Below are 24,543 nucleotides of genomic sequence, written 5' to 3'. Positions count from 1 at the left end.
AGTGATGTTAGAAACACAATTATTACAATATTTACAGAAACATCTTACTTTAAGACCACAACATAATTTCCCACGTTCAAGTCTACTTGACAAAGAAGCTCAAAGAATCTAAAATTTGGTTTTTGATCTTTCTTTTCTCTTGGGGTTGGGGGGGTTGTCTATGCTAGCGGACAGAAAACAGATGCAATAGGCTTTGTACATTGCACAAAACTTACCCACTTGAAGGATCTAAGGCAATAGCTCTGGGTTGATCCAACTCTTGCCAAAATAAAACTTTTCGTAAAGATCCATCTAAATTAGAAACTTCAATCCGATTTGTTTCAGAATCTGTCCAGTATAATTTTTCTCCAAGCCAATCACATGCCAGCCCATCAGGGGACAATAATCCAGAGACAACAACATTCTGTACACTCTCAGTTTTGTTAAACTCTGTTCGTTTAATGGCTTCTTCGCTGACATCACTCCAGTATATCAAGCCATGACCAAACACAAAGTCCACCGCAGCTGCATCCTCCAAGCCTCCAACTACAATCGTAGCATTCTCTTTGCCATTTGTAGCATCAACCAATCGCAAGTCCCGTCTGTTTGCATAAAGCAACAAAGGGGCCGCTAGAACAAAAAAAGAAAAATATGTAAGTAAAAAGAAAGGAAATGTAATGGTTCCTATAAACGGAGTTTCAAATCAGCATTAGTGAACAAATACTATCAAAAATAAGAGTAAATGAATCTTCTATAGAAGACTGTCTTAAAGTCTTCACAAACAAAATACTATTTTTGCAGCATTTAAATACAAAAAGTTGCAAGAGCAAAGAAATAATTCTACTAGGACAGTCTTTTCTTATTAAAACAGTCTGTCACATAAAATTAAAAAGTTTGGCCATACCAAGAATTCACAAGGATATGGAGCCAGTGGAACACTCACACTCTACTCGGGGGGGAATGTAAATGGTGCAGCCACTTTGGAAAAGAGTTTGACAGTTTCTTAAAAGGTTAAACATACATCCTGGCATATGATCCAGCCATTCCATGCCTAGGTATTTACTCAAGAGAAATAAAAGCATATGTCAATACAAAGACCTATACATAAATGTTCATAGCAGCTTATATGAAATAAGGCCAAACTGGGATCAACACAAATGTCATCAACAAACTAATGGATGAACAAACTGTGATATATCCATACAATACAAAGTAATGAACTATTTGTACATGTAACATGGACTCTCATATAACATGTGAATCTCAAAATAATGCAGAGTGAAAGAAGTCAGATCAAAAAAAGAAGTACAGATTGAATGACTCCATTTATATAAAATTTTAGAGAATTCAAATTATTGTGACAGCAAGCAGATCACTGGTTGTCTGGAGGTGGACAAAGAGGGTAAAAAAGAACAGGGATTATACAGGAAGAGATTATAAAGAGGCATGAGGAAACTTGTGGGTAACAGGTATATTATGTCTATGAGGATGGTTCGTAAGAGGTATATATATCAAAACTTATTAAATACACTTTCCATATGCACATTTTATTGTATTATCAACTATATCTTAATAAACCTGTTAAATAAACAATCTGGCAGAGATAGTTCTTGACACAACTATTTTATTCCGTTTTACATTATTATCAGAATGACCTCTGAATAAGACCTAATATCAAAACTAAATATAAAGCCTATCCTAAAGAAGTAATATTAAACTTTGAAAAGGCTGAAGCTGTTAGGATTGAACTTGTATAAATTCTACGGTTTTGGGAGTTTTCAAGTATCTATTCCAAGTTCCTGACATTTACTTTCCTGACATCATTAGTAGTTAAAGATCTAGAGTACAACTTTCCAAAAGAACTTTCTAGGATGATAGAAATACACTCTCCACTGGGCAATACAGTATCCACTGGCCACATGCTAGGGAGCACTTAAAATGTGGCTAGTGTGACTGAGAAATTAAATCTTTAATTTTATTTAACCTTAATTCATTTAAATTTAAATAGACAAGCGGTCATATAGAATAGCACAGATCTAAAGGCTGCGATGAAGAATACAAATGAGGGAAGGAAAAATAATACCAGTTATGCAATAATGTACATAATCTTCTCTCACAATTACTTAACTAAAAGTCTAAAACTGTGTCATCCAAAGGCAATACCAAGTACCATTTAAAAGTAATCACTATCTCTTTTTTAAGAAATTAATTTCAAAAAAATTAAGGTGCTCAAAAAAGTATAAAGAAAAAAAGTGATGTTCATCCAGTTTATGGATTATGGCTGCCAAGTGGTTGTCATCTAGAAGCATAACATTAATTTCTCTACTATCTAAGCTTAAATCCATCTGTCTTAGTCAAAAACAAACAGGTAGATAGCTTTTTAAAAAAGTGACTAAGAGCCCTGTCTGCTTATTCCGTATATCTAATACTGCTATTGGCAAATTAATAAATTTCCCTCACAGATTCACTTTTAACTAATTTCAAGGCTTCATTCATCACAACGATTTATCAGTACTCAGGGTGTCTTATATTGAGCCCTTCATGCTCTGAGCCAATTTTAAAAATCAGGAAAAAGGTCTCTAGTAGTTAAGGGCACAATGCTAAGTACTACACAGGGCTAAGCAACTGCCTGAGAGCACTTACAATTTAAAATCCAAGAGTGATAGTAATCTATTATTTATTGAGCACCTTTCTTTATGGCACTATCCTTGGAAAACTGTGTACCAAACCTGTATGTGGCATCAGGTATTAGCTACATCTGTTAAGTCTGTTTATGACTTTCAAGTCAAACATTAGTATTTCTACTGAACATTTAGTCTACAAAATCCAAAGAACCTTTCCGATCATTTAAGACCTCAAAAGCCTTCTAAGTACAAGGGGATAAAAAAAAGGGCTGGGATGGGGGGGACAAGTTAACTTCTTTTAATTTAGCAGTACTACTTATAATTAAGATTTCTAAGGGACTATTCGTAGGGGTGCCTGGCTGGCTCAGTCAGTAGAGCATGTGACTCTTGAGCTCGGTGTTATGAGTTTGGAGCCCCAGGTTGGGTGTGGAGATTACTTTAAAATCTTTTTTTAAAAAAATAAAGAAAGAACACTATGTAAACCTACCAACTATTAAAAGGAAATCCCAGGGTTCACCCTAACCACTTTCTGATACTTGAATAACTTTCTACAATATTACAACCAATAGATATTGGTACCAATAGATATTCAGCAATATATTAAATGGGATATCTGAAAGGTATAATTTGATTTGTAATATTGTTTTAATCTATGAAAGAAATACACTGGATCCACACACACACACCCCTAGTTATAGCATATATGCCATGCATTCTGTTAACTTTCATTCCAAAGAGCTTACCTTCTAACTTCCGAACAGCCAGATAACCCAAATATTTGCCAACATATCCCTTCAGTGGAACCCGCACAGGTGCTTAGGAATCCTCATTTTCCTTTATTAACTTCCTACCAAACTTTCTCTAGCAGCCTTTCTAAACTTTTTCTGCTTTCCTGAAGACAAATTCCATGCTTTGAATCCTCCCATCTCGGATCATCTCCTAAAATAATCTCAGTGAGGCAGGGAGCAAGGTAAATGTCATTATCCCCAACATCTTAATTTAAACTTCGCAAAAATCTCTATATATCCCACCTATCCTCCTTTATCTTGTCCTCAGTCTCAAATGACAAGTTACCTTTTCTCCCTTTTATGGTTAAAGCAATACTTTGATTCAGTCTCCCTACTTCCTCTCTGCAACTTTGCTCTATGGATTATTCCCTATTTCTTGTATCTTCAATGGCTCCTGCCAAGTCCCTGCTATCAAAAAACTTCGTTCTGTTAACACTAACCTTGCTACCACCGAGAGAATTATATTTCTCCTAACCACAAAATCTTACAATATTGAATACACTTCATACCACCATCTTAGTCTAACTTAGACTAACTTCCCATCTATCACTCAACTAAAACTGCTCTCTCCAAGTCTCCAGAAGCACACAAATCCAATGGTCTTTTCTCCGTCCTTATTTTTGACCTCTATGTAGCATTCAACAATGTTGACCATATCCCTACCTATGTAGAATTCTCCTTATACTACACTGTTATTCTTGGTTTTCTGGTCATGCTTCATCTGCCTTTTAGTTTCAAATCCTCCTCCCACTTCTCAAATATGGGTATCCCCAAGATTCTCTCTTGTTCCAGAAATGCAAAGTACAGAAGAGAACATTTGCAAGTTCACCTGGTCAACTCTATTCAGGTAATTTTCAAATCATCATCATCTCCAACCTAACCTTTAGTACTGCACCTATAACTTCTTGTTGGCCATCTCTTCCATCCATTAAATTAAATTCATAACCTCCCCCACAACCTGCCAAAAAAAATATCTTCAAGAGTCAATGGTACCATTTTCCTAATCTTACAGGTACACAGTGGATCCCTCTTTGACACCTCCCTTTTCCCCCAGTCTGCCAAATACTGTCTTGCTGACTCTTCTTTAGCATGTCCTTAAATCTGCCTCTTTTCCATTTTCAGAACCACTATCCTACTCTAGACCTTCATGACCTTATGCCTGAACTACCTTAATAGTGAGTGATCTCAACACTCTCCCATCCATTTTCCACTTCTAATACTTCTACTTTATCCAACTCAAAAAGCTTTCTGATTTCCTTTGCCTAAAATAAAAAGCCTCAATACTTCAGGGCACCACCAGGTGACTTCTACCTAAGACTCTAACTTAATGTTATAGCCTCTGCATCATACAAACTAGTTTGGAACACACTGACTGTGAGCACATCATACTACATCACCACAGTGTATTCATTTTGCTGCCCACTCCATACTTCCCTCTCATTATCCAAACAAGCAAGTTCTTCAAGGCCAGATTCAAATCTTATCTATTCCATGAATCTTCCCAATTGCTTCAGCTTTCCTTCTGAAAAGGTGGAGCTCTTAAGTCTTTACCACTTTTTTGATATTAGCATTTTCAAAAATATATTTTCTACTTCAACTAGGATCTCTGCCCCTTGGGAACAGGAGCAATATAACTAAGTTTATCCCCAATACCTAGAAAGAGTTCACTGCCTTACAGAGATATGGTAAATCTACTAATATCTAAAAGGAATTCTCCAGAACCTGATCTAACAATATATTTGTCATAAACCCAAAAGGATTTTACATTAATTCTGGCCAAGTGTTCACAAATGCCCGTTACTTACCTACTGACTTGTTCAAAGTTTAGTCAAGCTTATCTCCTCCCCACAGACCCCTAAACTTTAGCTAGCTCTCAGCTTAAGCAAAACAACACAGAACATCCTCTCTTAAGGACTCATTCTGAGTATAAGGTGACCACAGGAAAAAAAAAACATCTGTTAAACTACCATGGTCATGTCATCTCCTAACCCCCACCAGCTTATCCCACTCTCCCACAAAGATCCTGCTGGCACTTCAAGAGAAAAGCCTTTTTGTGTTTGATTTTGAGATACCAACATATCTTGTGGTCAGAGCATTCTACCTATTACAATAACCTTTTTGAATAATCTCCCTGACTGAGTAGGGATTTATTTTTGACATTTGTATGGTGACATGACTTGGATGAGGACTGGACTTCACACACACCATTCCCACCTTGATAATCCTATTTAAATTCCTCTCCTGTCCAGAGATTCAGGTATCTTTCCTTAAGCTCAACTCTTGAACCAGTGCTCCAGGCATCTAGTCTGTTGCAACATAGTACTCTGATATTTTCCGGCAAAGAAACTTTTTTCTTTGGCTCTTTGAGAATCACACCCTGACTCTTGAATAGGAATATTTCCACCTAGAGGGGGGGAAAAAAGATAGCAGAGGAGTAGGGGACCCCCAGAATTGAGCTGGATATCTACCAGACCACTGTGAGCACCCACGAAACCAGCCTGAGATGTAAGAAGATCTGGATCTCTACAAACAGAATATCGCAGGCGGTTGGTTTTGAGGTACAAAGTGGAGAGCCGTGATTCTGCGGGCAGATATCGGAGGATAAACGGCAGCGGGAGGGTGCCTGGCCGTGGGGATCCTGCACCGCCGGTGAGTGACAGCCTCACGCACTGCAGACGGGGCACAGACTCGCAGACCGGTAGCGAAGGGAAAGAACTTTAGGGCAGCCCCTGGGGTGGAAAACCAGACCGGCGGGGTCGCGTGCACGCGAACCGCAGCCCCCTGGACAGAAACCCAGAGCGACGGTCGCGCGCAGGGGAACTGCAGCCTCCGAGACGGAAACCCCGTGCGCCAGGTCCCGCTGGTGAACTGCAACCCCCGGGGTGGAAACCCCGAGCTGCGGAGTCGCGCACACGCGAACTGCAGTCCCCGGGACAGAACCCCAAACTGCGGAGTCAAGCGCGCGAACTGGGAGCGGCTGGCGGTTTTAGAAGCACAAAGGGCAGAGACGTGCCCCGACCTGGAGGCAGGACTGGGAGCGCTGCGGAGGGGCGCACAACCCAGGACACTGCAGTTTATAGCAGCACGGACAGAAACGGAGACGGTGTGGCCTGGAGAGCTCACTGAAGAACAGACTGAGGTCTCTCTGCTCTGAGGCAGAGGGTTGGAAACGGTCTCTTCTGTTCTGACTCGCGGAAGAGACGCAGAAAGCCGCAAGGGAAAGGCGCCAGAGAACAAAAGCCCCAAAGACTGATTCCCACTGAGCCAATCCCCCGCCACAGGGGGTGCAGGGCAACTCCGCCCAAACAGGGTTGCCTGAGTAACAGTGGGGCAGGCCCCTCCCCTAGAAGACAGGCTGGGAAAACAAGAGGCCAGCAACCCTAAGGTCCCAAGAAAACAGGTGCATCTTGCTTGGGTTCTGGACTCTATACATTCCCTCAAACACCCGTCAACAGAATGACTAGGAGGAGGAGCCCCCCAAACAGAAAAGACTCAGAGATTATGACTTATGCTGCAGATTTACAAATGGATGCAGATATAACCAAGATGTCGGAGATGGAATTCAGGCTAGCAATTGTGAAGACAATGGCTAGAATGGAGAAATCAATTAATGGCAACATAGAGTCTCTAAGGAATATTCCCAGCTATTCTATCTTCCCTTGACTCCTCCAGTGGAGATTACAGTGGGAATTTCCTTGGCTCATCACAAGGGAATACAGGCACACCTCATTCTATCGCACTTCACTCTATTGCACCTCACAAATACTGCATTTTTTACAAATTAAAGGTTTGTGGCAAACCTGCATCAAGCAAGTCTATTGGTGCCATTTTTCCAACCGCATTTGCTCACTTCACATACGTATTTCACATTATGGTAATTGTTCCAATATTTCTAACATTTTCATTACTGTTTTATTTGTTATGGTAATCTTTGATCACTGATCTTCAATGCTACTAGTCTAATTATTTTAGGGCACCACAAAACTGCACCCATGTAAGACAACCAAATTGACAAATGTTTTCTGTGTTCTGACTGTTCTACCAACTAGACATTCCCCTGTGTCTCTCCCTCTCCGCAGGCCCCTGTATTCCCTGAGACACAGCAATACTGAAATGAGGCCAATGAATAACCCTACAATGGCCCCTAAGTGTTCAAGTGAAAGTAAGAGTCACAGATCTCTCACTTTAAATCAAAAGCTTGAAGTAATTAAGCTTAGTGAGGAAGGCACGTCAAAAGCTGAGACAGGCTGAAAGCTAGGCCTCTTGCACCAGTTAGCCAAGTTGTGAGTGCAAAGGGAAAGCTCTTGAAGGAAATTAAAAGGGAAAAATGAAGGGGGGAAATTGGAGGGGGGATGAACCATGAGGGACTATGGACTCTGAGAAACAAACTGAGGGTTTTAGAGGGGAGGGGGATGGGGGGATGGGTTAGCCCAGTGATGGGTATTAAGGAGGGCATGTATTGCATGGAGCACTGGGTGTTATAAGCAAAAAATGAATCGTGGAATACTACATCAAAAACTAACGATGTAATGTACGGTGACTAACATAATAAAATAAAATTTAAAAAAATAAAATTTAAAAAAAAAGTGCTATTCCAGTGAAGATACAAATGATAAGAAAGCACAAAAGCCTTATTGATGATATGGAAAAAGTTTTAGTGGTCTAGATAGATCAAACCAGCCACAACATTCCCTTAAGCCAAACCCTAACCCAAAGCAAGGCCCAAGCTCTCTTCAATTCTATGAAGGCTGAGAGAAGTGAGGAAGCTGCAGAAAAGTTTGAAGCTAGCAGAGGTTGGTTCATGAGGTTTAAAGAAAGAAGCCATCTCTGTAACAAAAAAGTGCAAGGTAAAGCAGCAAGTACTAATACAGAAGCAGAAGCAAGCTATTCAGAAGATCTAGTTAAGATAATTAAGGAAGGTGGCTACACTAAACAACACATTTTCAACGTAAACAAAACCACCTTATAATGGAAAAAGATGCCACCTAGAACTTCCACAGCTGGAGAGAAGTCAATTCCTGGCTTCAAAATGTCAAAGGATAGACTGAGTCTCTTGTTAGGGGCTAATGCAGCTGGTGACTCTAAGTTGAAACCAATGCTCATTCACCATTCTGAAAATCCTAGGGTGCTTAAGAATTATGCTAAATCTACTCTGCCTGCTCTGTAAATGGAACAGCAAAGCCTGGATGACAACACATCTGTTTATAACATGGTTTACTGAATGTTTTAAACCCAATGTTGAGACCCACTTCTCAGAAAAAAAAATGCCTTTCAAAATATTACTGCTCGTTGACAACGCACCTGTCACCGAAGAGGTCTGATGGAGATGTCCACCAAGATTAATGCTGTTTTCATGCCTGCTAATACAACATCCATTCTGCAGCCCACAAAGGAAGGAGCAATTTCAACTTTCAAGTCTTAAAGATTTTTTTTTTTTAATTTATTTGAGATAGAGAATGAGATAGAGAGTATGAGAGGAGGGAGGTTCAGAGAGAGAAGCAGACTCCCTGCCGAGCAGGGAGCCTGATGCGGGACTCGATCCTGGGACTCCAGGATCATGACCTGAGCCGAAGGCAGTCGCTTAACCAACTGAGCCACCCAGGCACCCTCAACTTTCAAGTCTTATTATTTTAGTAATATATTTTATAAGGCTACAGCTATCATAGACAGTGATTCCTCTGATGAATCTGAGAAAGGAAATTGAAAACCTTCTGGAAAGGATTCACCATTCTAGATGCCACCTTTCCATGAATCATGGAAAGAGATCAAAATATCAACATTAACAAGAGTTTGGATTCCAACCCATATGGATGACTTTTAGAGGTTCAAGACTTCAGCAGAGAAAGTAACTACAGATGTGATGGAAATAATAAGAAAATTAGAAGTGGAACCTAAAGATGTGACTGAATTGCTGCAATCTCATGATAAAGCCTGAACAGCTGAGGAGTTGCTTCTTACAGATGAGCAAAGAAAGTGGTTTCTTGAGATGGAATCCACTCCTCGTGAAGATGCTAGGAAGACTGTTGAAATGACAACAAAGGATTTAGAATATTACATCAACTTAGTTGATGAAGTAGCAGCAGGCTTTGAAAGGACTGACTTCAATTTTTAAAGAAACTGTACTATACGTAAAATGCTATCAAATGGCATCACATGCTACAGAGAAATCGCTCACGAAAGGAAGAGTCGATCGATGCAACAAAGTTCATTGTTTTCTATTTCAAGAAATTGCCACAGCCACCCCAACCTTCAGCAACCATCAACCTGATCAGTCAGCAGCCATGAACATCAAGGCAAGACCCTCCACCAGCAAAAAGAGTACAATTTGATGAAAGCTCCGAATATAGTCAGCATTTTTTAGCAATATTTTTAAATTTAGGCATATGTGTTGTTTCTTAGACATAATACTAATGCACACCTAAAAGACTACAGTACAGTGTAAACATAACTTTTATATGAACTAGGAAACTAAAAAATTCATTTGACTTGCCTTGTCGCAATATTCATTTAACTACGGTGGTCGGGAAGCAAACCCGCAGTATCTGCAAGGTACATTTGTACTCTTTCCCAGCTCTTTTGAACTCTTATTTCTGATTTAATCATTTAATCCCATAAGTAACTCTCATTCTGTTGAGCACCATTCCTCTTCTCCCACTGACTGCATGCTTCACCATTATAGCACTAACTCAACTCAGTATCTTCAAAAATGGCAAAACTTTACTAGAGACAATTTATAACTTCAATGTCCTCCTTGCAAAACTTGGGACCTCCCCAAACTGGCTCAGCTAAAACCTCTCCTTTCCCATTACCCTCTGCTCTTCCTTTGTCCTTTTTACCACCCTCAACCTTCCTGTCAGTTCTCTTGAATCCTTTATCTATCCTCCTTTAATACCCCAATCTCCTCCAACCCTCTATCTACCGTATCAGACCCTTCCCTTCTCACTCCAAACCCTCAATTCCCTATAGCCACCTGAGCTTTAAGCCTCCCTTTTCCCTACTAGAGACTCATGAGGGGCTCTCAGGGACCTGAGTTAAAAATATGAACTGGAAGAGCACCTGGGTGGCTCAGTTAAGTGTCTGCCTTTAGCTCAGGTCGTGATCCCAGGACCCTGGGACAGAGTCCCACAACAGGCTCCCTGCTCAGTGGGAAGCCTGCTTCTCTCTCTCCCTTTCCCTCTGCCTCTCCCCTCCACTTCTGCATGCTTTCTCTCTGAAATAAATAAAATCTTAAAAAAAAAAAAAAGCTATGGTAAATTAATTCACGGGTATTTATTAAATACCAAAGTCATTTCTAATTAAGACAGAACAATAAAGCATAAGCATTTCAAGTTTATACTTTTTTTTCCCCCTCTTACTTTTATGGTACCAAGCAGCTATATATATTTGAGTTTATTTATAGGCATATTCATTTTTGCCATATTGAGAAGTGTACAGCTATAAAAAGTTGTAAGATGTATATTCATAAGCTCTGCCAGTCTACTGCAAAATGATGGTGCATGACTGTTCACAGTTATGCAACTCTGTTTTCTCTGTAAAATAGCAGTAATTTATAAGTCATAATCTTATATTTAAAAGAGACTCTACCAGGAGAAATAGTGACAGGAAAGAACAACTCTGTATAGGGATATGTATAATGTGTTTTTATTAAGAAAAAGAAAATAATCCCAAAGTAAAATGACTAATTTTTCCAGAATAGAGAGAACAAGATGTAGGACAAAACCTGAATGGATATAAAACGTTATAAAAAGTTGGGGCTTGTGGTGCCTGGGTGGCTCAGTCGTTAAGCGTCTGCCTTCGGCTCAGGTCATGGTCCCAGGGTCCTGGGATCGAGCCCCGCATCGGGCTCCCTGCTCTGCGGGAAGCTTGCTTCTCCCTCTCCCACTCCTCCTGCTTGTGTTCCCTCTCTCGCTGTGTCTCTCCCTGTCAAATAAATAAATAAAATCTTTAAAAAAAAAAGTTGGGGCTCCTGGGTGGCTCAGTCATTAAGCGTCTGCCTTCGGTTCAGGTCATGATCCCGGGGTCCTGGGATCGAGCCCTGCATCAGGCTCCCTGCTCTGCGGGAAGCCTGCTTCTCCCTCTCCCACTCCCCCTGCTTGTGTTCCCTCTCTCGCTGTGTCTCTCTCTGTCAAATAAATAAATAAAATCTTAAAAAAAAAAAAAGGTTATAAAAAGTTTATGAAAAAGAAATTTTTTTGTTGTGGTCAAAGCTGGCTAAGATCTGATGCGTTTATTTTGTTAGAGTTTTGAAAAGTGCTTTAGTATCAAATATTGTTACTTGCACAAAACAAAAATTTGATCTTCTATTAAATGACAAAATTTTCTTGAGTCGTTGGTCTGCTCTTAATAAAGAAGTTATAAGGGGCGCCTGGGTGGTGCAGTCGGTTAAGTGTCTGCTCCTGGTTTTGGTTCGGATCATGATCTCAGGGTTTTGAGATGGCAGTCCCGCATTGGGCTCCATGTGGAGTCTGCTTGAGATTCTCTCCTTCTCCCACTTGTGCTCTCTCTCTCTAAAATAAATAAATAAATCTTAAATGAATAAAGATTATAAAAGGTTTTTCTTTGCCTTCTGAGTACTCTCCCCAGAAGGCAAAAACTCTGTCTTATCAGAATTTCCAGTGCTTGAAATTGACTTTATCATTACCTTGATTGTTTAAAAAAAGTCTTCTCACTTTTGAAAGAGTTATGGTTCATCATGTTCCTTCCTATGTTTACTTTAAATAAAATTTTTTGACACTTTGGTAAAATAGGTAGCCAAGTATTTCTTCTCACTGACCCATGATCCTATTTAACCAAATGTTCAAATCTCTAAATCTCCTGACAACTTCTGACATTCTGCCTTTTCAAAATCAAATCCTAAATGATGTATGTTGCCCCTATGACTATTATTGAAATTTCCCAAAGGGTTCCTGGGAATCCACAAAGAATTTCTTCTTTCACCTTGTAAAGAGAGGTATTAAAAATAATTAGATTGGGGTGCCTGGGTGGCTCAGTTGGTTAAACCTCTGCCTTCAGCTCAGGTCATGATCCCAGGGTCCTGGAATCGAGCCACACGTTGGGCTCCTTGTTCAGTGGAAGTCTGCTTCTCCCTCTCCCCTGCTTGTGCTCTCTCTCAAATAAATAAATAAATAAAATCTTTTTAAAAAATAATAATTACGTTTACTTGATCAATGTTATGATTTGCATGGGAAGCACTGTCAAAATCAGAAGTGATGCTTACCCTCCCTAGGTTAAATCTATATGAGTAAAATATTATTATTACTTCAGAAGTTATATGAAGTCTAGAAATTTATCAGTACTCTCACCATCCATGATATGTTTCTATTTATCAGGAGTCCTGGTGCTGCTCTGCCTAATATTAGATAACAGTACTGTTGTATCATCACTGATAATTTCAGTTATATATATTTTTTTATGTTAACTTGGTCATATACAGCATATCTGAATATACTATATTCTACCAGATAGGCCAGTATTTCTCGATCAGAATTCTCATCACTTACTTACAGAATTTTATTATACAAATGTTTAGGACTTATTCCAGACTTACTAAAATTTTTTACTTAATAATCTTGATATATTCTTTTGGTTGTTTTGGGTTCCCTTCCCACCCTGCTCCACCACCACCCCTTCCTAATCTTGATATATTCTTGATGTGCTCTAACTATATGTTTGATAGGACATATGGCTCAGGATTATTATATATTTTATGGTTTTATTCTCTGCAAAGATCATATACATTTATACACATAAATTAGATATAATATCCACTCTTCTTTAAAATAAGGCTAATTATTATGCTTCTAGATATTTTGTCTAAAACTTTTTTGGATTGAACTGACTTTGGTTTGCATGCCACAAAAGAACCAAATTTCCTCATCACTCACATTATATTTTATAACAAACTCTCAACAGATCTTTCACTTTTAAAATGATCAGTAGTGGGGCACCTGGCTGGCTCAGCTGGTAGAGCAGATGACTCTTGATCTCAGGGTCACGAGTGTGAGCCCCACACTGGGCATGGAGATTATTTAATTTAAAAATTAATCAACTAATTAATTTAAATTATCAAGAGTAACTTAATCACTACCATTTTACGTCTTTTGTCATCTGCAGGTAAGTTTTTTGGTTTTATTCTGATGCTTCTCTGAAAGTGCTTGCAAATCAGCTATAAGCTAGAGTGCTCATCTTCAACAACAAAAAAAGACTGTTGAAAAAGGACTATACTGGGTACTCTTGGGCTTCTGATGGCATCACTTAAATAACTTTGAGACTATACCAGTGGACTAAGTCAGGATTTCCAAAAAGCTAGTGGGGAAGCAGATAGATTCATAAGACTACTAACCCAAGGTCTAGCCGAACAAGAATTAATTAATAGGACAGAATAAACTGATGAAGGATGCTTACGAGTTTTATTTAAGATATTGCTGATGCTTTAATGTTCTATTTTCTGGATATAAAGAACTCTTTTTTCTTTTACGTTATCTATAACTCATTAATGATTTAAAGCAGAATATGCTTTTGTAAACAGAAATAAAACATCTTTTTCTCCCTGCCTGACTCTTCCATAATTCAAAAACTTTTATTGTGTATTCTTATTTTCATAGCAATATAAATATTTGCACAGGTTCAATAAGAGTCTGTCCCCTAGGTGGAAACATTGGTTATGCAACTGAGGCTTTGACTGGAATGCCATATTTGAAAGCAGTGCTCATTTAATTAAATACGACCAGACAGTTTTAAGGAGCTATAGTTGACTTCATGAAGCCAGTGCTCACAGTTCTCTTAGGAAAACTAGACTGGTACCTGGCCTAAAGTTCCTAGCCTCGCAGGTGAAGTAAGCAAGATCACTTCCAGGCAGGCCCAGGAACTCTAGGCTATGTTTGAGAACCTCAAGAATTCACCAGAATCTGTAAGTACTACAAGTGAAACCTGATAGTGAATTCTTGACTTGGCTTCCTTGGCTTCAAGAGGCTGAAGTAGCACCTAGTAGGTGCAGTCGGCTAAGCATCCAACTCTTGGTTTCAGCTCAGGTTGTGATCTCAGGGTCATGAGACCAAGCCTTATGTAGGCTCCTTGCTCAGCGTGGAGTCTACTTGGGTTTCTCTCAAGGAGAGAGGGGGAACTCTCTTTCTCAAATAAATAAATCTTTTAAAGCCATTGGGACTACACCAGAATCACTTTTGCACAGCAAACCATCAAAAAAACAAAAAGGCGACCTACTGAATGGGAGAAGATATTTGCAAATCATTTATCTGATAAGGGATTAATATCCAAAATACATAACAAACTTACACAATTCAATGCCAAAAAAAATCTGATTAAAAAATGAATAGAGGACATGAAGAGACATTTTTCCAAAGAAGACATATGGATGGCCAAGAGACATATGAAACAATGCTCAACATCATTAATCATCAGAGAAATGCAAATCAAAACCACAATGAGATGTCACGTCACACCAGTCAAAATGACTATTATTAAAAAGACAAGAAACAAGTGTTGGCAAGGATGTGGAAAAAAAGGAACATCATGCACTGTTTTTGGGAATGTAAACTGGTGCAACCACTGTGGAAAACAGCATGGAGTTTCCTCAAAAAATTAAAAACAGAAATACCATATGATCCAGTAATTTCACTGTGGGTATTTACCCAAAGAAAACAAAAACATTAATTCAAAAAGACATATGCACTCTTATGTTTACTGCAGTGTAACTTATTAATAGCCAAAATATGGAAGCAACCCAAGTATCCATCAATAGATAAATGGATGAAGATGTGATGTACACACACACACACACACACACAATGGACTATTACTCTACCATAAAAAAGAATGAAATCTTGCTATCTGTGACAACACAGAGGTACCTGGAGGGTATTACGCTAAATAAAATAAGTCAAACAAAGACACATAAGATTTCATTCATATGTGGAATCCAAAAAAACAAAACAAATTTAAAAAGCCAGACTATTAAATACAAAGAACAAGTTGGTGGTTGCCAGAGGGAAGGTGAGTGGGGGGGGATGAGGAAAAATGAAGGAAATTAAGAGGTACAAACTCCCACTTATAAAATAAATAAGTCACAGCGGTGATAAGGACAGCACAGGAAATACAGCCAATAATATTGCAGTAACACTGTACAGCGATGGAGGAGGACTACACTCATCATGATGAGCACTGAGTAATGTACAGAACTGTCAAATCACTATATAGTGTACACCCAAAACTAACGTAACACTGCACGTCAATTATACTTTAATAATCATTTTTTCTTCAAGTCCAATCCAAGATTCCTCACAAAAACGTTCAGCAGGGGCGCCTGGGTGGCTCAGTCAGTTAAGTGTCTGCCTTCGGCTCAGGTCGTGATCCCGGACTCCCGTGATCAAGCCCTGCATTGGGCTCCCTGCTCCACGGGAAGCCTGCTTCTCCCTCTCCCACTCCCCCTGCTTGTGTTCTCTCTCTCAATGTCTCTCTCTGTCAAATAAATAAATAAAACTTTAAAAAACAAAAAAACAGGGCGCCTGGTGGCTCAGTCGTTAAGCATCTGCCTTCCGCTCAGGTCATGATCACAGGGTCCTGGGATCGAGCCCCGCGTTGGGCTCCCTGCTCAGCAGGAAGCCTGCTTCTCCCTCTCCCACTCCCCCTGCTTGTGCTCTCTCTCTCTCTGTCAAATAAATAAATAAATAAATTTTTTAAAAAATCTTTAAAAAACAAACCAAAAAAAATGTCCAGCAAGGCAAACTCACAAGGCCTATACCTACATAAATAATCAGGTCAAATCTAATGATATCAACTTCACAATGACTCTTCTTCTACCCTGTTAGGAATTGAAAGTTTGTGTCCCCCAAAATTCTTATGTTGAAACCCTACCCCCACTATGTGAAGGTATCGGGAGGTGAGGCCTTTGGGGAGTATTTAGCCCGCCTTACATGAAGTCATAAGAGTGGGAAAAAAAAGGGGGGGCATGAGGATGGAGTCCTCATGAATGGAATTAGTACCCTTTGAAGAGCCGAGAGCTTATTTCTTCTCTCTTGCTATCCACCCTGTGAGGATACAAAGAGAGGTCAGCAGTATGCAACCCAGAGAGGATCCTCACCAGAAACTGTCCATGCTGGCACCTTGATCTTGGACTTCCAGCCTCCAGAACTGTGAGAAATAAATGTCTATTGTTTATAAACAATATAAACTGGGTGGTTTACAAACCACCTAATCTATACTCTTCTTGTTATAGCAAAAAGCTAAAGGCCTCAACAGACTAAAACATATCCCTAATAGTGAAAAATTTTGTTTTAAACAGGGGAACTGATCAAGTGCTCACAACTGTTCATAACGTATCCACTGATTTAGCTGACAAGCCCCTAAACTTTGGCTTGCTCTAAGTTTAAGCAAGCAGATGCAGAACTTCCCCCCCCCCTTAACAGGTCATTCCAAGTATCAGCTGACCACAGGGGGAAAACAAATCCAGTTAAGTTATCCTGATCATGTAATCTGCTTATCCCCACCCTCTTGACTCACCCCCATACAAAGTTCCTGCTGGCCTGCTTAGCCTTCTCTACGAAAGTTTTTTTTGTGCTTGATTTTGAGACATTTGCAGATCTTTCAGTCAGAGCATTCTCCTTATTTTAATATCATCTCGAATAGTCTCTCCTTACCTAAATCCAGACTGGTTTTTATTTAACAGTATTATGACAAACCACCTATTTGCAAACTCCAAAACAACACTGACATTTATTTTCCTCTATTAAAAATGACTGGTATCATTTCCAAAACTGTAATAAGGCCCAGGTAAAATGAAGTACATACAGAAGGCACTGCATGTGAAATTACTGTCTTGGGCCAGTAATTGTTCATATCCCTTCTATCCTATTAATCTAATATGAATTTGGTAAAAGAGTTTAACTGAGACAGGGCTCTATGTAAGTCAATACACAGAAATGAGGTGCTGGTGAACTGAGTACTTCTCCAGCAGAAAAGCAAGAACTTGGATTTTTTTTCATGTTTATTTCTATAACTTCAAAAAGAGATTTCAAAAATAATTTCTGAAGATAAAGATCCCAATGATCAAACCCACACTCATTAGAAAGTACTTCCTGTATCCACACAATGGAGTATTATTCAGCCATAAAAAGGAAGTATTGATATGTGCTATAAACATGAATGAACCTTGAAAATATTATGCTAAGTTAAAGCCATACACAAAAGGCCACATATTGTAGGATTTCATTTATATGAAATGTTCAGAACAGGCAAATCCATAGAGACAGAAAAGTAGATTAGTCATTACCAAAGGCTGGGGGAAGAGGAAATGAAAAGTGACTGCTAAGGGGTACAGGGTTTCTTTTGGGGGTGATGAAAAGGTTCTGGAATTAGACAGTGGTGATGGCTGTACAGCCCTGTGAATATACTAAAAACACTGAACTGGACACTTTAAAATGGAGAACCTTATGGTATGTGAATTCTATCTTTAAAAAAAAAAAAAAAACTGGGTTTAAAAAGTGCTTGAGCATGCTAATGATATTACCAATGCAATAGTTATATCCTAAAACCAGAAAACACATTACATAATCCACATTTCAAATTCGGTCTCAGATATAAATACACTGATTTATTTCTGATTATTTTTCTCTAATCTGTGCTAAAAAAAATTACAGTAGCTACAAATTTATACCATGTCTAATAAATAATTTGATACAAAACACAAAATGAAGTTCCAAACAGACTATATAAACGTCATAAAAATTCACATCTTTTAATATTGCTTTAAATGTAAAATTTAGAATACTTCATATATGCAAAGCTCTGGTTCATGGTGCTATATGAAGGGGAAAAAAATCTATTCCTGAAACACTTTACATCTAACAAAGAGCTGTTGTCTTCACTGGCAAAAATCAAGAAACTTACAAATAAAGACCATATAAGAGTGTAGCTAAGAGTTCACGTTCATGAAGTTCAGATGTAGCTTTCTCAGACTTGCAAAATACAGAATCTTTAAATTGGATATATGGATACACTTAAATTACACCTCCCAATAAAGCTGGCCAATAATGAGAAAGACTCCTATACCCATACCCTGTACTTGATGTGATTTTGGTCTAAGAGTGATAAAGTGATGACTAACCAAAGCCATCAGAGAAAAATGGCTTCCTGGCCAAACATACATAATTTGATAAAGGTACAGTTTTCTAGTATCTGAATGACTACTTTCTTGAAAAACAGGACTACTGCAAATCATATTTACCTCTGCATTTTTATTTTTACTGAGAATGTAATCAATAACTTTAGGCCTAATGTCAATTTATAACTTAAAGATTCACTTAATAAATTTTTTTGCCTAAAAATATGATTTCACTTTGCATCCCCAATCTCCTGGCCCTTCCAAGCAAGGTATCACAGAAATAAAAGTTAGCAAGTTATGGGGCACCTGGGTGGCTCAGTCACTGAAGCATCTGCCTTCAACTCAGGTCATGATCTGGGGGTCCTGGAACTGAAACCCCATTTCAGGCTCCCTGCTCAGTAGGGAGTCTGCTTCTCCCTCTCCCTCTGCTCCTCCCCCTCCCCACTCATGCGTATGCTCTCTCTCTCAAATAAATACAATCTTAAAAAAAAGCAAGTTACATTACAGCTAAGAGGATCACGGCATTGAAATACCAGTAATTTTCACCAAACAGAGCGAAGGCACATTTTAATATTTTCCTGTCTCACATCTGAATGTCTTGAACTGTTTGTGAGGATAGTCACTGCCACAAATAACACAAGTTTGAGAAACCAAGCATGTGTTAATAATACCAAATAACATTATTTTCCTTGTATTTATGATGAATTATATTTTAAATTAGTAATTTCAAGGGCTAATATTCTATTCTTAGGTTGCCTGGTCTATGTATTTGACTAAATTTCAAAGTTATTCAAATGGAGGTGTTCTAGTACTAAGATGAGGCTCATTTTACAGAACATATATAAAAATTCTCATACAAAGAGTTAAACATGCAATGCAGGAACTCAGTATAGCATTTACCCATCCTGCAGGGAGAAGTCTATCAATTGAATAATTTTAACTGTTGTAACGAAATAATACAATAAAAATTTTGTCAATTAAACAATGTTCTGATAAAATTATTTTGCCTATACTTAACCCTTAAATAAGTAAATAAGTATCACAATCAGCTGCACTATTTATCTTCTAGTTTATTTATAATACCTAAAACAGTGTTAAAGCTGCATTTCTTTAAGGTAAAATTAATACAGTGGCCATTTTAGTTATATAAAATAGAAAATATCAGAAGTGGGATGACTAGCTGGTTCAGATGATGGAGCATGTGACTTGACCTTGGGGTCATGAATTTGAGCCCCACGTTGGAGGTAAAGATTACTTAAAAAAATAAATAAAAACTTTAAAAAAAAAAAAAAGAAAATATCAGAAGTGAAAGTATTTCATGGAACTTCTGCTTTGGTTGCAGAAGAGTCAAAAAAAAGTTCAAAGACCACTGGCCTAAAACTATTGACTCCCTGTAACAGTGCCTGACACTTAAATGTTTTACTAGTCTTTCCTGAGCATTAATATTTCTTTTAACTTAGCCATCTTAATATTAGCAACAATTTATTCAAAGTCTACTATTGACTATGCACTATACTCTCCCTTTGCAAATATTATCCCATCAGTTCTCATAAAAATCTTGTAAGGTATTATCCCTATTTAACAGAAGAGGTCACTAAAGCTAAGTAACTTGTCCAAGGCTATATAAAGTAGTAGAAGATCTGAACTTGGTTTATCAACAAAGCCCATACCTTCCTGCTATAGTGCCCCACTTTATGATCTTCTTTGAATATAAACTTGCAATGAAACTTCCATGATGAGATTGAATTTTCTCAAGAATATTTACCCATGACCTAAACAGGTTACTGTGTTTTTCCAATATGTTTAAATTTTAAGTTCACATAAAATATTCTCCGTTTATATACCCTCCACACAGTCTTCTTTGATATTCAAAAAAGACAGTCCTTTCTGATAGCCAAAGCACGTATAACTGTATGGAAGAATACTTCAGTTTAACAAATGGAAAAACCTCCAATTATAGCAAAACAAAAAAGTCTCTGAGAAACCAAACCATGGGAAATCACTGTTAGGCCTCATGATAACAATGAGCTATAACCTTACACATAACCAATCAAATTTTTCCCTAGCCAGATGAGGAAACCAAAAGCCAAATAAGTAAGTAGGAATGAAAGTATCAAATTCAAGTACATGAAATTATCATCAAATATCAATCACACTAATCAACCTCATGCTCAAAGGGCCATCCAGTCCAGCTCTCTCCAAGTGTGTTGCTTGGATCAAAGGTTCAGCAGAAATTTAAAAGGATTTATGGAAAAAATATCAAGTTTGGAAAACAGCGGGTTAGATAAAATTAAAATTGGTCTCTCTACTTCACATTCTCTCAGAGCCCTTAACATGTTAATGTGAATTACACATCTCCGAAAGAAGGATTCATCATCCTCACGCAAATAAGGTGTACAGAGATTAAGGGACTTATCCAAGGTTACAACACAGATAACTAATGGCAAACTTAGAATCTAATTCTCCTGATTCCCACTCCAAAATTCATTCTACCTCCTCGAGATTTTATATTTGATATTAAAGAAAAAGCTTTTCCAAGGACCGCTTCTATAAGATGGAAAATACTAGTGGCTTGTCTGTACAGTATTTTCCACCATCCCACCAAAACTAATATACTTTTTTAAAAACTAAGTAGCAGAAAATGTTTATAAACAACAAAACCTCCTCAAGCCCAGACAAAGTATTTGCAGATTATACACATAATGGTACTCCAAAATTTATTCTTATAAAAATATTTCCTCTAGAAAATCAGAGACATAATCTTTTCTAATCAGTACCTAGATGGAACTAAAATAGTAAGGAAGACAACCCAGATTGTTAGGTCCATTAGAACAGGGACATGTCTATTTTACTCACCACTATAACGTAAGAAAGAGCCTGATATACAGGAGGTATTCCAAACATATTTGCTAAAAGAATGAACAATAAATCCCTACCATTAATAAATCCCTAGTATCCCTCTACCATTAATTAGCTGTAGGAGCTTGATCAAATCGTAATCTCTCTGAATCTGAGTATCCCCACTTGCAAATGAAGCTGTTAGAACAGAATGATCAAGATCTCTTCTACCTGTAAGAATTTGTAAACCTCATACAAATTAAATCTCAAATTCTTAGCATTTGACGATATGTCCACAATAAAAAATTATAACAAAAATAACGTTAGCAAATCATTGATATTCATCATTTCATTTAATACGCCCATTAAACAGGGATATCAGATCAGTATTACTACCTACATTTTACAGGTAAAGAAACTGAGGCCCAGAGAAATTGACTAGACCAGAATCACAAAGTTATTAAGTAGAGAAGCACAGACTTTGAACCCAAGATTTTGGTGTCGAAATCTCCAAATCTTTCCATTACACTTTGTCCTCCCATGGTAGGGACAGGGATGCAGCCCAGATGATGACAGCATTATTCCTTGGCCTTCAGATACTGATTTAACAGCACTACAGAACAAAAGGTCTCCCAAACCCTCTCATCATCCCATCATCCCAGTGTTTACTTCTCAATGTTAACAACTCCTCTGTGAAAAAAAAATTATTTCAATGCAACAAATTAATCACATTTTTCTCCTCAGAGTCCAAGGTTAACTAATGCCACTATTGTAACAGAAGAAGGACACTATCGAGGAATGAAACAAATCTAAAATATGAATAAAATCTTTCACATCAAAATACCATTCTGGTTCAAATAATATGTACTCACAGTCAAGTACTGTTAAATTCAAAGACCACCTTATACCATTAACATGCTACATTTAAAATGAGAGGTCTACTTATGCAAACTTTGCTAAGAAAATGAGGGAGTTTAAACTACTGACTCCTTCATCCCTTAGAAATGAGGGAGTTTAAAATATTAAGTCTTTTAGGTCTTGTTACATAACACCATACCTCAAATTAATACTTCAAGTGCAACTTTTCTAAACTCCAGGAAACAAACCCAACTCTAGGTTCAAATTTGGTGTTAAAATAAACAAATGGCATTTACATCACACTCTTACCCTCCAAGAAATACAACCGGGCAACCAGAAGTATCCCAGGTTATGGACTTCGATTTCCCCAAGACTTTAACCAATCACCTGACTCTCATATTTAACTCTACTTTCTGTCTTAAAAAATGTACATATTCTTATGTCAAATACGTTTCTCACAGCTATAGCAAAATCCCCTTTCAACAAAGAGTATACTATAATGAAATAAACATACACTTATTAAACCTCTCAAAGACACAACACTGCATTAAATTCTCTGCCAAGAAAATTAAGTGAGCACTATCTTTAAGGGGTTACATGTGAAAATGCTTTGGAATATGCTTACACTGAGTCATAATTATTAAGTATAAGTAGATATAACATTCAAACGTAATAATCCTTCAGAAGAGTAACCAAAGGAAAAAAATTCCTCCTCCAAAAAAAAAAAAAAAAAAAAAAGTCAATCGCATTCATCCAAATATACACTCACAGAAATGTCATATTGGGCTCATTTGTGCAAGATCATGAGTTACTATCGTGCCCTGTAAACTTTAGCAAGTGTTGGAGGCTTAACAAAAGTTTAGCTTGTTAAATTAAGAGCAAAAAATCTCCATAGACTCAAGAGGTCTTATACCTGAAAAGAATTTACCATGAACACAAATGAGAATTTTAACAAAACCAAAGCCAGAGCTATTGCGTCGATCCGTACTTAAATTCCTCGGCTGGTAAAGGCTGGTAAATGCTCAATAGCACCAAACTCATCACCACTTCAACACTGATAAGTTTGAGAAGAGCTGTTAAAATCTTGCGGGCCAATCAAAAACCTTAGTGAACTGTCACAAAATAAAAGTCACAGCGTATGTGACAGCTTTACAGGCCAATTCAAAAAACTACAGGGCCATCGAATGTATGCGATTCTCCGAACAAATTATCTAGGATAGCCTATGTTATTTACCAAAGTGCAAGTAGTCCCCAGGGGAGCGCAGCAAATAACTTAGGTCCCAGGACGCGCTCCTCTTCACACAAGGATGACTTTCCTACTTAGTGTCAACTGTACACTTGCATGCTCTGAAAATAGGGGCAAGTCCTGAATACCAAGGGTTACGAGAGCAACGTTTCTATTTTATTATGGGCTGAAGCTCAGAAGAATCCCAATGCTGAAACGCTCGACCTATAACCTGGGAGTCACTTTCCAACTGTGCTCTCACCCAGGATCATTATATCCCCAACGGAAGCCAATCATTAGTAGTAACAAGGCCTGGAAAAATAATAGGAAGGCTCGAAAAGTTCACGTAAGAGACACGGAAAAGGTGGGGGCTTCGAGAGAGGAGACCAACGTTAAAGCATCTTGGGCTCAAACATTTTAAAAGCCAAAATACATACAAAGACCCTTCTCCCAGATGACTCCTGGCAGAAAGAGACACACAGACCCTCAGTATTGCGACAGAATGGGGCTCCAGGGATTCACCTAGACAAGCAGCCCGGACTGAGGCTCCGATTTGTCCAGGGAAGGGCCGGAACCCGGGGAAGGGGTCTGCATTGTGGCCAGGCGGAGCGCACAGCCCCTTCTCCCGGGCCCCTTTCTCTCTCCTTCCCCACGACCAGGCCTCTCCTGGCTCCTCTTCCCCTCCCTCCCTCCCCCTCCCCCCAGTCACACAAAACAAGGCCACCTCCCCCCCAAATCCCACCAACTTTCGCACCCCCCCTTCCCACCTCTCAGGAGCGCACAAAAACTGCAGGCCAGGAGGCTCCTCAGGACGGCCCCCATCTTCCCTTCTCGCGTTCTCTTCTCTCACCGGCGAGGGGCGGCCAGAAGAGGGGGAGGCGAGGAGCCGGGGCGGCCGCCGCAGCGGCAGGTCTGCACGCTCATGCTTCCCAGCTTTCCAGAGAGAGAAGAAAGAAAGGGGCACGTCAGGGCTCCGCGCGCGCCGCCGCCGCCGCCGCCCTCTCTACCGCGCCGCTCTGCCCGGGGCTCGCGCGACGCCAGCGTCTGCTTCCATCCCGCCGCCTCCTCCCCCGGCGCCCCGCTTCCCCCGCGCAGCTCCTCATTCAGCCTCTTCCT

General features: G+C 38.9%; 1 protein-coding gene across 1 annotated transcript in view; it reads right to left on the bottom strand.

The window, feature by feature from the left end:
- The window catches only part of LRP6 (LDL receptor related protein 6), a 174,612-nt gene extending 150,329 nt beyond the window's left edge, over window positions 1–24,283 (bottom strand). Inside the window, exons 1-2 of the mRNA XM_021690515.1 lie at window positions 24,195–24,283; window positions 216–609 (exon numbers count right to left, since the gene is read on the bottom strand). Coding sequence (XP_021546190.1) covers window positions 216–609; window positions 24,195–24,249 — 449 coding nt within the window. The 5' untranslated portion in view covers window positions 24,250–24,283. The remainder of the gene's footprint in view (window positions 1–215; window positions 610–24,194) is intronic.
- Between the last annotated feature and the right edge of the window lie 260 nt (window positions 24,284–24,543).

The sequence above is a fragment of the Neomonachus schauinslandi genome, chromosome 5 (assembly GCF_002201575.2).
Source record: "Neomonachus schauinslandi chromosome 5, ASM220157v2, whole genome shotgun sequence".
In the NCBI taxonomy this organism is placed as follows: Eukaryota; Metazoa; Chordata; class Mammalia; order Carnivora; family Phocidae; genus Neomonachus; species Neomonachus schauinslandi.
Note: the sequence above shows the minus strand (reverse complement) of the source record. Positions and strands in the feature narration are given on the sequence as shown.